Source organism: Dermacentor andersoni, chromosome 2 (assembly GCF_023375885.2).
Source record: "Dermacentor andersoni chromosome 2, qqDerAnde1_hic_scaffold, whole genome shotgun sequence".
Lineage (NCBI taxonomy): Eukaryota > Metazoa > Arthropoda > Arachnida > Ixodida > Ixodidae > Dermacentor > Dermacentor andersoni.
In genome coordinates, this window is record NC_092815.1 from 128,427,970 (window position 1) to 128,441,119 (window position 13,150).

At 48.5% G+C, this 13,150-nt stretch overlaps 1 protein-coding gene across 1 annotated transcript; it reads right to left on the reverse strand.

Annotated features, from left to right (window-relative positions):
• Positions 1 to 1,126: 1,126 nt before the first annotated feature.
• LOC129387523 (uncharacterized) lies at positions 1,127 to 11,366 on the reverse strand. The gene is made up of 4 exons (XM_072286162.1): positions 10,390 to 11,366; positions 7,705 to 7,953; positions 7,399 to 7,452; positions 1,127 to 1,153 (listed from the first exon to the last, which is right to left on the reverse strand). Exons 1-4 carry the CDS (start codon positions 11,260 to 11,262, stop codon positions 1,127 to 1,129), a joined length of 1,203 nt encoding a protein of 400 aa, XP_072142263.1. The 5' UTR covers positions 11,263 to 11,366.
• Between the last annotated feature and the right edge of the window lie 1,784 nt (positions 11,367 to 13,150).

The following is a 13,150-nucleotide window of genomic DNA, read 5'->3' on the forward strand; positions in this document are numbered from 1 at the left end:
AAACAACACAGATCACGCCGTTTAAGCTGGTTTACGGCAGGAACCCGACGACGACGCTCGACGCCATGCTGCCCCACGTCATTGACGAAGAGAATGTTGACGTCGCTAGCTATCTCCAGCGTGCCGAAGAAGCCCGACAGCTCGCCCGCCTCCGGATCAAGAACCAACAGAGGACCGACAGCCGACACTACAACCTCCGACGACGCTTCGTCGAGTACCAGCCCGGCAACCGTGTTTGGGTATGGACCCCGATACGCCGACGAGGACTCAGTGAGAAGCTACTGCGACGCTATTTCGGACCCTACAAGGTCATCCGACGTATTGGCGCTCTGGACTATGAGGTCGTGCCAGACGGCATTTCGCATTCACAGCGGCGCCGCGCACGATCTGAAGTGGTCCACGTGGTGCGCCTTAAACCCTTTTACGGACGCTGACGAACTTCGTTATTTTTGTTGTTTTCTTTGCTACGAGTGCTCTTGTGTATTACTTTCGTTTGTTTGCAGCATCGGGTCGATGCTTTTTTTTAAGAGGGGGGTATTGACACGTGTACTTATCTTTATCGGGCGACCACGCTTCGCCGCCTAACAAATGCTATCACACAGCGCGGGACGCACCTGCATGTATCCGAAGTTTCTAGAAAGTTATCGATGCTTCTATCCGCGGTCTGTTGTCGACGAACCTTGTGTTATCTGATTTCATCGCCTGACGCGAATGATGTAGAACTATGTGGAAGGCACGCGGGTCCCAACGATTAGTCTGGAACATTCGATGACTGCTCTATAAAAGCCGACGCGCTTGACCCGCTGATCAGATTTCCGACGATCGCCGACTGTGTTCGCCGCTTTCGTTGTGCTATAAGTGTAGCCTGTTTTGTGGGCACAAGTTCGCCCAATAAAAGTTAGTTTTCTCGTTCACAGTATTGCTACTGTGTTCTTCTACGTCACCACCACGTGACAATATGCGAAGAAGCGGATACTTACGAATTGTATAAATCAGAAAATTAATTATTACTCAATAACTGGCAAAGCACTTACCGCTTTCCGTAGTGCAGTATGCTGTTAAAACTGCAATCATATAAGCATAATACGTGCCGCAAATAAAGCATATAACGCATTCACCAACGCTATTAAAGAATCCTCCTCAGCTCACCTCCCTATAAAAAAAACAAAAGCAAAACAGAAAAAGGCAATAACCGTGGATTATACCCGAATTAGTCAAAGAAATTACATTTAGAGATACATTGTACCAAAACTCTTTTATCACACATGCGCTAACCGAACAAGCTCTAGTTAATAACTGTCATATTATGTTAACAAAAAAATCCTTCTCTGTACGAACCAATTGTCCCCTTTCTTATTTAGATGTTAAATGAGGCCGGTATGATTTGATAGGGGATAGACGGAATAGTCCTCTTCAAAATGGCAATCCTCAAGTACCACCGTCAAAGGTCAAGGTTGTGGCCAAGAATTTTCTGATGCTGAACTGTAGAGCTTTTTAAACGTTTTCTTCGTGACATTGCTGGCACAATCGGGTCACTTGACACACTTAGCATGTGCGCACTACTTCCGATGCATCCATTTTCCTACAGCCCACGACTCCAAAAGAAGTGTTGCCTGTGTTGCATGTGCCGAGGTATGCGTGGCCGGCAGGAGGTCTGGACCCCACTTCACGCAGAGTCAGAGACGGGGAGAGCTTTCTCGGCAAAGAATTCTTTATACTATGTTTACAAGTTGTCGTGGTTATCAGAACAAAGAAACCGAGCAGCTGCAAGCTGCTTAAATAACACCCCTCAATCCCCAGATTCCCCAGACAGTCCCTAAGGACGAAACAAGGTCGAGAGAGAGAGGGTCCGGGCAGCCTCCTTGGTCTTAACACCGCTCTCACTGGCCGGCGCTTCCTGGAACCGCGCTGCGGCGTCAGGCTGATCTGGCGGTCGGTCAGAATGGGGTGCCGGGTAAGTTTTATGGCCCGGCATACGCTAAAGTGACCCAACTGCAAGGCACGGGGTCGAAACACAGCCCTTCTTTGGAAACGTGGTGCGGGCGCCGCCGGACGCAGGGGGCGTGCATTGCTGCCGGCATGGGAAGGGGCCGAATAGCAGTTCGTGAGCCGGTGACCGCTTCAGTCGCAGACGCCGTGCAGCCGCGAGGAAACCCGAGCCGTGCACGTAGTCGTCATGTGCCCGAAGCAGGCACCATGCGGCGATGAATGCTGCCTCCAAGGTCGACAGTCCATAGCACTGGCCTCCCGTCAGGCAAATTCCAGAGTACAAACATACCACCTGTTATTAAAAAAATATCCGAGGGCCCGTAAGCACTTCTTAGGAGTTGTGAATGCGAAAGCATTAATGTCCAATTAAAAGCCGCTGAGCGGCGCTTCAAGTTTTGCGCTGCGAGTAGTGTACCATTGTGGTACGTGCTGCCCGAGTAAGCAAGAAAAAAACAGCAGCAGCCTGCGGCATACCACTGTCGTATCTGCTCCGTCGAGCCGCGACGTGACGTGGCATCACGTCGTGACGTGGCGTCGCGGAGGTGTCCTCTCCCCTCACCCAACACTTGGCACGAAAGTGCGCCAGCAGGTGTTCCGATTCGTCCACTCTGCTCTGTCGAGGAACGCTCGAGACGTTGTGTCTCAGCCAGTGGAAATTTAGGGGCCGTTTCGGGGCTACAGATGCCGCTGGCTTTTGACGCTCAATCAAGCCATTCGGTGCTTTCGCATCACAACTTGAAATATGGCGCAAGCCATGACAGGCCTGCTTTACAAATACGATCGGGAAAATACCTTGCACATCCTCGCTCCAGTTCTTGCACATATTTTTAATTCTTGCATAGTATCAGCTATCTTTCTAAAAATATGGAAGTTCCCTGAGTCGCTATAATATATAAAAGAGAACACAAAGCTGATCTCGGAAAGTAGATGCCAGTGTCTATCCTGCCTATACTTCAGAACACTTTCGGGAAGATTGTACATTTTAGGATATCAAGTTTTATAAGGAAGCATCATATTTCTGAAATATTTATTTGGTTTTAAGTACAAGTCAACCGAGTCTGCACTACAATAAAAGACACAATACATCATTCTACAGTACGAGAGCAAGCGCCCATTGTGCTTGCTTTATTTGTAGACTCCTCGAGACCCTTTGACCTTGTAAATCGCAGTATCTCACTCAGAAATCTTAATATGTACGGTATCCGTGGGCAGGCTTCGTTATTACTAATATCCTATTTATCAAAACGAAAACAGCTTATCCAAATCGGCAACGCGACAAAATAATGCCGTCCGCTGTAGTGTTATGCAAGGCAGTATTTTTGAAGCCCTCCTGTGTAACTGGTACTTCAATATCATTGGGAAAATTACGACTCAATCGAAATTGTAGCTTTGTAACTGAGCTTGTAGCTATATAGAAGAAATAGGATTACGAAATTGTTAGAAAGACGGTCGAATTCTAATTTCATGCTCACAAATACAACCCTAACGAAATCGGTAATCTTCAGAACGAAGAACAAAATTATCCCTCCACATGAAACTATCAATTAAAATTCTTCCCATGTAGGCATTGTTGAGTTTTCTAAATGTTTAAGTGTTGCATGCAAATGTAATCAGTGCTGCAATGTACGTATAAACTATTCGAAAAAGAATTGCTCGCACAACTGATGTTGTACGGATATATCGATACTATCTCTAAAATTAGTCTTCTATAATGCACCTCTTTATCCTCAACTTTGCTAGTACGAGTTGGTCTGGAGAACTGCCACGTTTTCTGATATCCAGCGAATTCGTTTATTTCAGAATATATATATATATATATATATATATATATATATATATATATATATATATATATATATATATATATATATATATCTGTCACGTATACAGGTTGTCCCACATAACTTGAGCAAAGTTTTAAAAACGAAAGGCACTCTAGACCCGAGTTGAATAGAATGCATAATGTTGGCACGGGCCTAGAGTTACTCAGGCAATTTCTTTATTTCCCCCTTAACTAACGGATTATTTATGTTTAAACAATCAGCTTCTTTAGTGTTGGCTGCAGACCCTAAGTGTGATACGCAATGTTGTAGAGCACCTTAAGAAACATCCCAATAAATTGTTTCCAACGCAATATATCTCACGTGGTCCTTTACTTGCGCGTTCCAAAGAAAGCTATCGAAATATGAGAAAATCTCCCGTGACCGGACACTTGAGTACTGTTATTGTGCTGCTGTCAAGCGTGCGATGGATGAACAAGGTCGGCTGCAGCGAGACTGGCCCGCGACAGGGCGTTATGCCTAGTGCAAGTATCTGGGCATGCGGCTCTTTTCGCATGAGGGGGAAAATGCATACTGCTGGCCTAGCGTTGCCGTAGTGATAAAGCGTCTAAGGAGACAAAAGAGAACAAGAACATAGCTTTACTTTTTATGCTTGAGATGGAAAAGAACTGGCAGCCTGCCGACGAAGTGTAATAGGGTTGGGTGGGGAGGCGGCGTTAGTGCCTGAATGATTTTCCAGTGACCTTCAAACCAAGAAGCGGCCTTTTGATTATAATGCGTGTTCGAAGAGGTCATCATCTGCTGCAATGCAGATTTGGCATCTGATAGGCCAATTTTCCGAGGTGTTCTTGATTGTGGTATCAGGGATGGAGTTGCAGACTTGGCTTACTTTTTCTTTTAGGTACTCTGATGTTGTGGTTGGTGTTCGGTACAGTTGATTCTTGACGTCGCCCCGGAGAAAGAAATCGAGGGGAGTTAAATCTGGCGGCAGTACCGGCCAAGCAATGGGCCCATGCCATCCAATCCACTGCTGCGGGAATACTTCATGCAGCCATTTGCAAGCTTTGCTGCCGTGCGCGGGAGCATTATCATGCTGATATCAAATATCCTTCATCCTAGCCAATGGAACTTCGCAAAGCAAATCCTCAAACGCCCCATCAAGGATGTCGTTGACGTATCTTTCGTCTGTAAGCGTGTTATCAAAAAATACGGGGCCAATGATAGCGCCAGTGTAATTTCCACACCACACATTAACCAACCACCAATATTGGTGATGGGTCTTCAAAACCCAGTGAGGGTTTTCGTCGCTCCATTAGTGAGCGTTGTGGATGTTCACTTTAGCATTACGTGAGAAGGTAGCTTCATTGGTCTGCAGTATTTTGTTGACAAAACCTGGGTCCTCTTCCGTGTTGATTATAACCCAGTTTGCAAAGTCCTTTCGATTTTGGAAATCGCGGGGCTCCAACATGTGGTGCAGTTGCACGTGGTACGGATGAAGTTGCGTCTTCTTAAGTATTTTCCACACTGAAGACTTTGACACTCCAGCTTCAGCACCCTTACTACGAACACTTGCATGTGGGTCTGAAGAAAACTTGACAGAATATCTTGCTCCAGGTTCTGACCTAGGATTAAAGATTTATGTTGTTTCTTCGTAAATGACCCAGTCTGTCTCAACGTTTCATATGCACGCACAATCGCAATTGAGCTGCTAGCGTTGAAATAGCTTAACTGCGCGCCTTCTATGTGCGCTTGAGACATGTAGAACGAAAACCATATCCGCTCTTTCTTTATTGGAAAAACAATATTTGCTGCTCAACGTTGGTCATAGCCAACTAGCGTTGCTGTGGAGAACACGCAGGGATACGGGCGCTTGAGGAGCACTGGATATATTGCAGTTCGTTGGGATTGGTTCACACGAGGTACATAAAGTATGATCTACATCCAGTAAACAGGAACAGCCTGCGGGCGGACTCTCTCAAGGACTGACGTGCCGGTCACGGTGCACAAGTATGAAGCCAGATGCGGCCCCCCGATACTGCGACCACGAAGCGACGCGCACGTGCGGGGTGCAAGATCGAAAAAGACCGTCTAGTAGACAGTAAGTGTGAGAAGGAGAGCAGACGGGGCTATTGCGAACAGAGTAATTTTCTGAAGAGATGCGTAATCTTCCTTGAATATAGCCAAGGTTTCTCTTACCATTGGTTGCGTCCCCGTGTGATTTATTCGCTGTTATTCGAGCCCTAAGGCTTAAAGTTGAAGCATTATCGTTCAATTCGAAATCTACCACAAGGTCATTTGTGTGCAAAGGCAAAATTGTAGTACCCGTCATCACCTTCCATCGTTCCCACGCGCTTCGTCCTTTTTTTCTTCCAAGCAGAATCAAAGGGCTGCGTTCGTCTTTTCTTTTTCGCGGCCTTAGACACTTTATCGCCTCGGCAACGCTCGGCGAGCAGCATGCATTTGCACCGTCATGCGATAAGAGCCGCATGATAAGACACCTACACCAGGCATAACGCCTTGTCGCGGGCCAGTCTCGCTGCAGCCGACCTTGTTCATCCATCGCAAGCTTGAGAGCAGCAACATAACAGTACGCAAGCGTGAGGTCACGTGGTATTTTTTCATGTTTTGCGAGCTTTCTTTGGTACCCGCAAAAAAGGACCACGTGAGAGATATCGTGTTGGAAACAATTTATTGAGATGAATCTCAAGGTGCTCTACAACTGCGTATCACACTTGGGGTCTGCAGCCAACACTTACAAAGGTGATTAATTATGCATAACTAATCTTTTCGTTAAGGAGAAAATAAAGATAGCCTGAGTAACTCTATGTCAGTGCTGCCAACATTATGCATTCGGTTCAACTAGCGTCCGGAGTGCCTTTAATTTTTAGATGTCTGGCTCAATTTAACTGGTAGAAAGGCAAATATCACGATAGCGGACCTAGTTTCGGAGGATATCGAGATAGGCAGCGCGGGTACGCCACAGGGCTCGGTCCTATCACCGATGCTATTCAATCTGGCGCTAATCGGGCTGCCAGTCAAGCTGCAAGAAATCGAGGGTCTAAATCATACCTTATACGCAGACGATATCACCCTATGGGTGAGAAACTGAAGTGACGGGCAGATAGAACAAACGCTTTGTGGTGTTTCGGCCCTCGCCGGACGTCTAGCGCAGCCGAGCAGCGGGCAGGAAGGAACTGAGCCTGACTCCGATCCCGGCACGATAACAACAACCTTTATTTCAAGCAAGCAGCATATCTATATAGGAAGCACTCATGTGACAAGTGACGTCACGGACGGACAATGTTTCAGACATCAGGGCGAGAGCGCCCGATAACGCAGACATGATACGCGGCACAGGCGCTATCAGCACATCTCCCCTTTTTTCTGAATATACATCGGCATTTGCAACGAAACTTAGCACTGCAACCAACAAAAGATGAACACTTTAATGGAAGCAACCAATGCTCAAAACAAACAGTCAGTTACTGAACCCATATCGGTCTGGCGGTCGGACATGACGGCCAAATCGCGTTCTATATCCAGGAGGGTCAGTTTGTGGCAAGGGAGTATTAGATGGATCGGCAGGTGCCTTGTTTCTAGAAGGATTAGTTTCCCGTTCAATTCCTACCTGACCATCATGTGCCTGCGGAAACTCATAGCTGCCTCCCTCCTCGCAGTCATTCTGCTGGGAAACAAAGGGAACCAGGAATTTCCTGTTTCTTTCTAGAACTACACCAGTAGAAGTTCTAACTACATAGGACCTCGGACGTTGTGCAAGACGCAAGACTCGCGCTTTCACTTTGCAGTCTGTCACCCATACTTCCGCTCCTGGTTTGAGGACTGGCAGCGGAAGAGCTCTATGACGACTATTGAAGTACCTACGCTGCCGCTGTCGGGTGGCGACATCGCGATGTCTGAACTTTTTCAGGCTCACCCTCTGGAGCAGAAGGCTCTTGGGAGGGACAGGAACTGTTGTGCGTAGCCGCCTGCCCATCAGAAGCTCTGCAGGGCTTTTTCCAAGTGGCCCTGGGGTGTCCCTGTACGCTAGCAGCGAAAGATAGGGGTCCTTAGCTTTTACAATCAGCCGTTTAATTGTCTGGACCATCCTTTTTACTTCCCCATTTGCCTGCGGGTATCTGGGGCTCGTCGTCACAGTGCGGAAGCCATAGTCGCGAGCAAACGACTGAAATTCCTGAGATACAAATTGTGTTCCATTATCCCACATGACAACCTCTGGTATGCCATGTCTTGCAAAGAAACTCTTGAGGTGCATAATGACAGTGACACTTTTTGTCGAAGATAGCAAGGCTACCTCTGGGTATCTAGAAAAATAATCTACGACCACCAAATACTCTTTTCCCTCAATATGGCAAAGATCAACGCCTAGCTTTTGCCAAGGACGCTGTGGAGTGGTTGTCGGAATCATTGGTTCCGACTTTTGTTCCCTGTGCTCCGCGCACACTGGGCAATCGGTCACCAAAGCTCTCAGCTGGCAACTCAACCCGGGCCACCATACGGACTCTTTGGCTCGAGCTCTGCATTTTTCAATTCCTTGGTGACTCTCGTGCAAGCGCATCAAGACCTCTGCGCGTAATTTTTGTGGGATCACCAGCCGCACACCTTTGAGTAGCACGCCTTCAGCGACTGTCAGCGTTGCTCTTTCCTGCCAGTATGGACGCAAGACCATCGACAGCGATGAGAACTTTGGCCAGCCTTCCCGGCTGAATTTTACGAGAGCTTGACAGACTTCATCGGCTGCTTGGTCAGCTTTGACTCGTTCAAAAAGGCTAGCCTCGACGGCATTTGTCAAACAGCCAGAAACGAACTTGGCGACTTCGCCAACATTCAGCGCATGAGCATCAATTTGTTTTCCCTGAATCGGGGCTCTAGACAATACATCTGCAGTAACGAGGCTCTTACCCGGGACATACACAACCGCGAAGCTGAACCGCATAAGCCTCATGCGAAAGCGCTGAATACGAGGTGGCAAAGCATCTAAAGGTGATTTTCCCAACAACGTTACAAGTGGTTTGTGGTCGGTTTCAAACAAAATTTCAAGACCTTTGATGTACCCTTCGAATCGTTCTGCCGCCCAAGTCATTGCCAACGCTTCCTTCTCAATCTGAGAGTATCTGGTTTCGGCAGGCGTCAACGAGCGTGACGCAAATGCAACAGGTCTTTTTTCATTGTTCGGTTGAACTTGCATCAGCACGGCCCCCAAACCGAATGATGACGCGTCAGCGGAAAGAATCGTAGGGTACTTTACATCATAATTAGCCATGACGCGCGTCGAAGAGATAACGCCTCTGACGTACGACAGCGCTTGCTCTTGGGCTGGTCCCCATGTCCATTCGGAACCCTTCAAAAGCAAGTGACGTAAAGGCGCCGTTTTGGAAGCCAAATCTGGTATGAATCTTGCCAGATGATTAGCCATACCGAGCAGCCGTCGAACGTCAGACACGTTAGCTGGCGTCGCCAGTTCTTTGATAGCACGAACTTTTTCAGGATCCGGCTTGATGCCGTCTCGACTAAGCACACAGCCAAGAAATTTTATCTCAGTTACCCCAAAAGAACACTTTTCTCTGTTTAGCGTAACGCCGGCACTTGCGAGACGATCTAAAGTAAGACGCAGGCGTTCGTCATGTTGAGCCTTGTCGTTGCCAAAAATGAGCACGTCATCCATCATGTTTATCACGCCTGGGATTCCTTCAAGTATCTGCGACATTTTCTTCTGAAAGAACTCGGGTGCTGACGTTATTCCAAACGGCAGTCTTTGAAAACAGTATCGCCCAACTGGCGTTATGAACGTAGTTAACAACTGGCTCTCGGGCGACAACTTAATTTGAAAGAAGCCAGAGTTCGCGTCCAACTTCGAAAACACAGAGGCCCCACTTAAAAGACCGAGGCTATCATCCACTGTCGGCATGACATAGCGCTCGCGAAGTACACTTTTGTTTAATTGCGTCAAGTCAACGCAAATACGAACCGCTCCAGATGGTTTGAGAACTGGCACAATTCCTGCACACCATTCTGTTGGTTCATCTACTTTGCGGATCACACCATCTCGCTCCATACGCTCGAGCTCCTGTTTAACTCGGTCACGCAAGGGTAAGGCTATGCGACGCGCAACATGAATTGCAAAAGGTATCGAGTTCGGCTTTAGTCTGATTTTGTATTCTCCTTTTATCGCTCCTAGACCACTGAAAAGCTGCAGGTAGGAAGCTTCGACGGCTGTTGCGTTACTGACCGAGTCTGCGAATTTAATAACTTCTAGAGCCTCAAGCGCTGGGAGACCCAAAAGTACGGAGCGTAATGGTGAGACCACGTACACGATTTGCTGGACAGTGCTTTGTTTCCACTGGATAGTGGCATGAAACTTTCCCAAAACATTCAGTGGCTCATTCGACGGGCCTGCTAGGATCAAGTCGCACCTTTCTAGCCTGGTAGGCAAACCGGGAAACGTTGAGGGCACAACGGAGACTTCAGCACCGGAATCTACTTTAGCGAACACCGGAGTGCCGTTAATGACGACCTGTACATACCGAGAATTAGAGTACTCCCCGTTTACCGCGCCAACAAAATACGCCCCCTTGTCCATATGGAGAGCTGAAAGTTGTACCTTCTTTCGATCACGTGCAGCCTTTTTGCGACATACAGCTGCAAAGTGTCCGGAACAACCGCAGTAGTTGCATTTCGCTGCTTTTGCTGGGCACGAGGCTCTGGGGTGCGCTTCTTGACCGCAGTTGGGGCATGAAGCGGATGTGCCTGGTTGGTAGGACTGTGCTCTGGGGCGCCGACCTTGTATTCCAGGTGAAGAGTTCTTTGACGAGGTGACCGAGTGCTGTCCTGAAGAATTCTTTCTGGGCTGCCCTTGCTTGCTGACCGCGTCAAGATTGCTGGTCGTCGGGACCAAGGGTTCGTCGTCGGTTACTCGCAGTTGTTGCTGCTGTCGTTGGACGGTCTCCTTTAAGCGCGCTTTTGCCAAAGCGCTGGCGAGAGTCAAATTCGCATTCATTTGAAGCGACTCGGAGAGCTTCGCATCCCTGAGGCCGACCACGAACCTGTCGCGAATCATGCGCTCTTTTTCCTTGTAGTCACACCGGTCCGCCAGCGTGTGCAACGCGGTAACGAATTGGTCGACTGACTCTCCAGGTTCTTGAATGCGACGGTGAAAGCATGCGCTCTCATAAACAAGGTTCCTTGCGGCGACGAAGTGCTGGTCGAACTTCTTTCTGACGACTTCGTATTTCTTCTGTTCTTCTTCGGCTAATGCAAAAGTAGAGAAGATTTCTCTTGCTTGCCTACCCATCGTGTAAAGTAGAGTCCGGACCTGCGCTTCTTCACTCCGCTCATTTAGGCCCGAGGCGAAGCGGTAGTCATCAAAGAGTTGGATCCAAGAAGGCCATTCGGAAGTCCGGTCGAAGTCAAACCTTGGCGGAGCTGGAACCGCGAACATGCCGTGAAAGGGCTTGACTGCGTTGTCTTCGGTCATGGCGGCGGTTGACGAAGTTAAGGCAACGCCCCTCGAATGCCAGAGGATCCCACTTCTGACACCATGTGGTGTTTCGGCCCTCGCCGGACGTCTAGCGCAGCCGAGCAGCGGGCAGGAAGGAACTGAGCCTGACTCCGATCCCGGCACGATAACAACCTTTATTTCAAGTAAGCAGCATATCTATATAGGAAGCACTCATGTGACAAGTGACGTCACGGACGGACAATGTTTCAGACATCAGGGCGAGAGCGCCCGATAACGCAGACATGATACGCGGCACAGGCGCTATCAGCACACGCTTCAAACAGCGGTCGAAACAATCGAAAAATATCTAGAGGGGACAGGGCTAACATGCTCGGCAGAGAAATCGGAGCTGTTACTGTACAGACCGACTCGCAGAGGTCGCAAACCAGGCAACTACAGGGAAGAGCTCACCCATAGAGAGGAGATACAGTTAAAGACGGCCGATGGGAAACCCATACCCAAGGTCGATAGGATCAGGGTATTGGGGCTCCTCATTGAAGCCAAGGGCAACAACGGAGAAACCCTCAGAAGACTGGAGGGAACTGTAGCGCAAATCATGAGGCTAATCAGGATAACAAATAAACATAGCGGGATGAAAGAGGAAAACACGATCAGGTTAATACAGGCCTTCGTAATAAGTAGAATAGTGTACGTAGCACCGTACTTAAAATGGCAGGTCGCGGAAAAGATCAAACTAGAATGCCTCATTCGGAAAATATACAAACTAGCCATAGGACTACCGATCAGCACCAGCACGGACAAGTTGCTGCAATTAGGCCTACACAACACTATAGACGAGCTCATTGAAGCGCAACGTACGACACAATATGAACGCCTCTCTAAGACTAGAGCAGGCAGACACATCCTAGAGAGATTAGACATAGGTTACCACACACAGCATGGTGTCAAGGTGGACATACCGAGAGATACGAAGGAAAGATTGGTAATACCTCCCTTACCAAAGAACATGCACCCAGAACACAATAAGGACAGAAGAAAGAACAGAGCAAAGCCAATACAGAAGAAAATCGGCAGCGACAAGGACGCAGTGTTCGTAGACGCGGCTCGATACAGTCGCAGACGGGGGTTTACGGCAGCCGTAATTGATAGGGAGAAACGATGCAAGACGTGCGCGACGATACGCACCACAAGTAACGAGATAGCTGAAGAAGTAGCCATAGCACTCGCAGCAGCTCAGACTAACGCAACCGTGATAGTCAGCGACTCTCAGACGGTAATAAGAAACTTTGCCAACGGCCGAATCTCCCCGGAGGCACTACGAATTCTTCTTGCAGGAGGCCAAAATTACAAAAGAAAGATATACATCACCTGGACACCCGCTCACACCCTCGCGGAGGACGGCAACAACGAGGCGGCACACGACGCGGCTCGAGGGCTTACGGACCGAGCTGCAGTCGCAAGTGACGCCCCGACACCCTCCGGACGTGACGGTGCGGTAAATGAGTGGGAGTGGGAGGACAGAATGACAACATATAATGACATTACGAAACATAGGTTACAGAGGCGCATATTCCCGCGACCTCACGCAAAATTGACAAAAAAGCAGTCTGTCGCATGGCGGCAGTTACAAACTAGGACGTATCCGAATCCTGCGCTTTCGCACATCATATATCCGGATGTATATCCTACGGACAAATGCAAAACATGTGAATCCAGAGCCACTCTGGAGCATATATTATGGGAATGCCGAGGGATAAATAACAATAAAGAAAACGCGGCCTCTAGCAGCAGCCTTCGCACGCGCTGGGAAGCCGCGCTGCTCAGCCCCGCCCTCGAAGATCAACTATGGGCCGTCCAGCGGGCCGAGGATGCCGCCAGGACCCAAGAACTCCTGGCCGTCACC

Bases quoted from the DNA above. Each gene is read 5' to 3' on its own strand.
- LOC129387523 (XM_072286162.1), bottom strand. From the start codon at position 11,262: ATGACCGAAGACAACGCAGTCAAGCCCTTTCACGGCATGTTCGCGGTT. The intron at 7,954-10,389 runs GTACAACTTTCA...CAGGAATTTCAG, and splicing joins CTGCACGTGATCGAAAGAAG to TCGTTTGCTCGCGACTATGG. The intron at 7,453-7,704 runs GTGAGCCTGAAA...GTTTCCCAGCAG, and splicing joins AGAGCCTTCTGCTCCAGAGG to AATGACTGCGAGGAGGGAGG.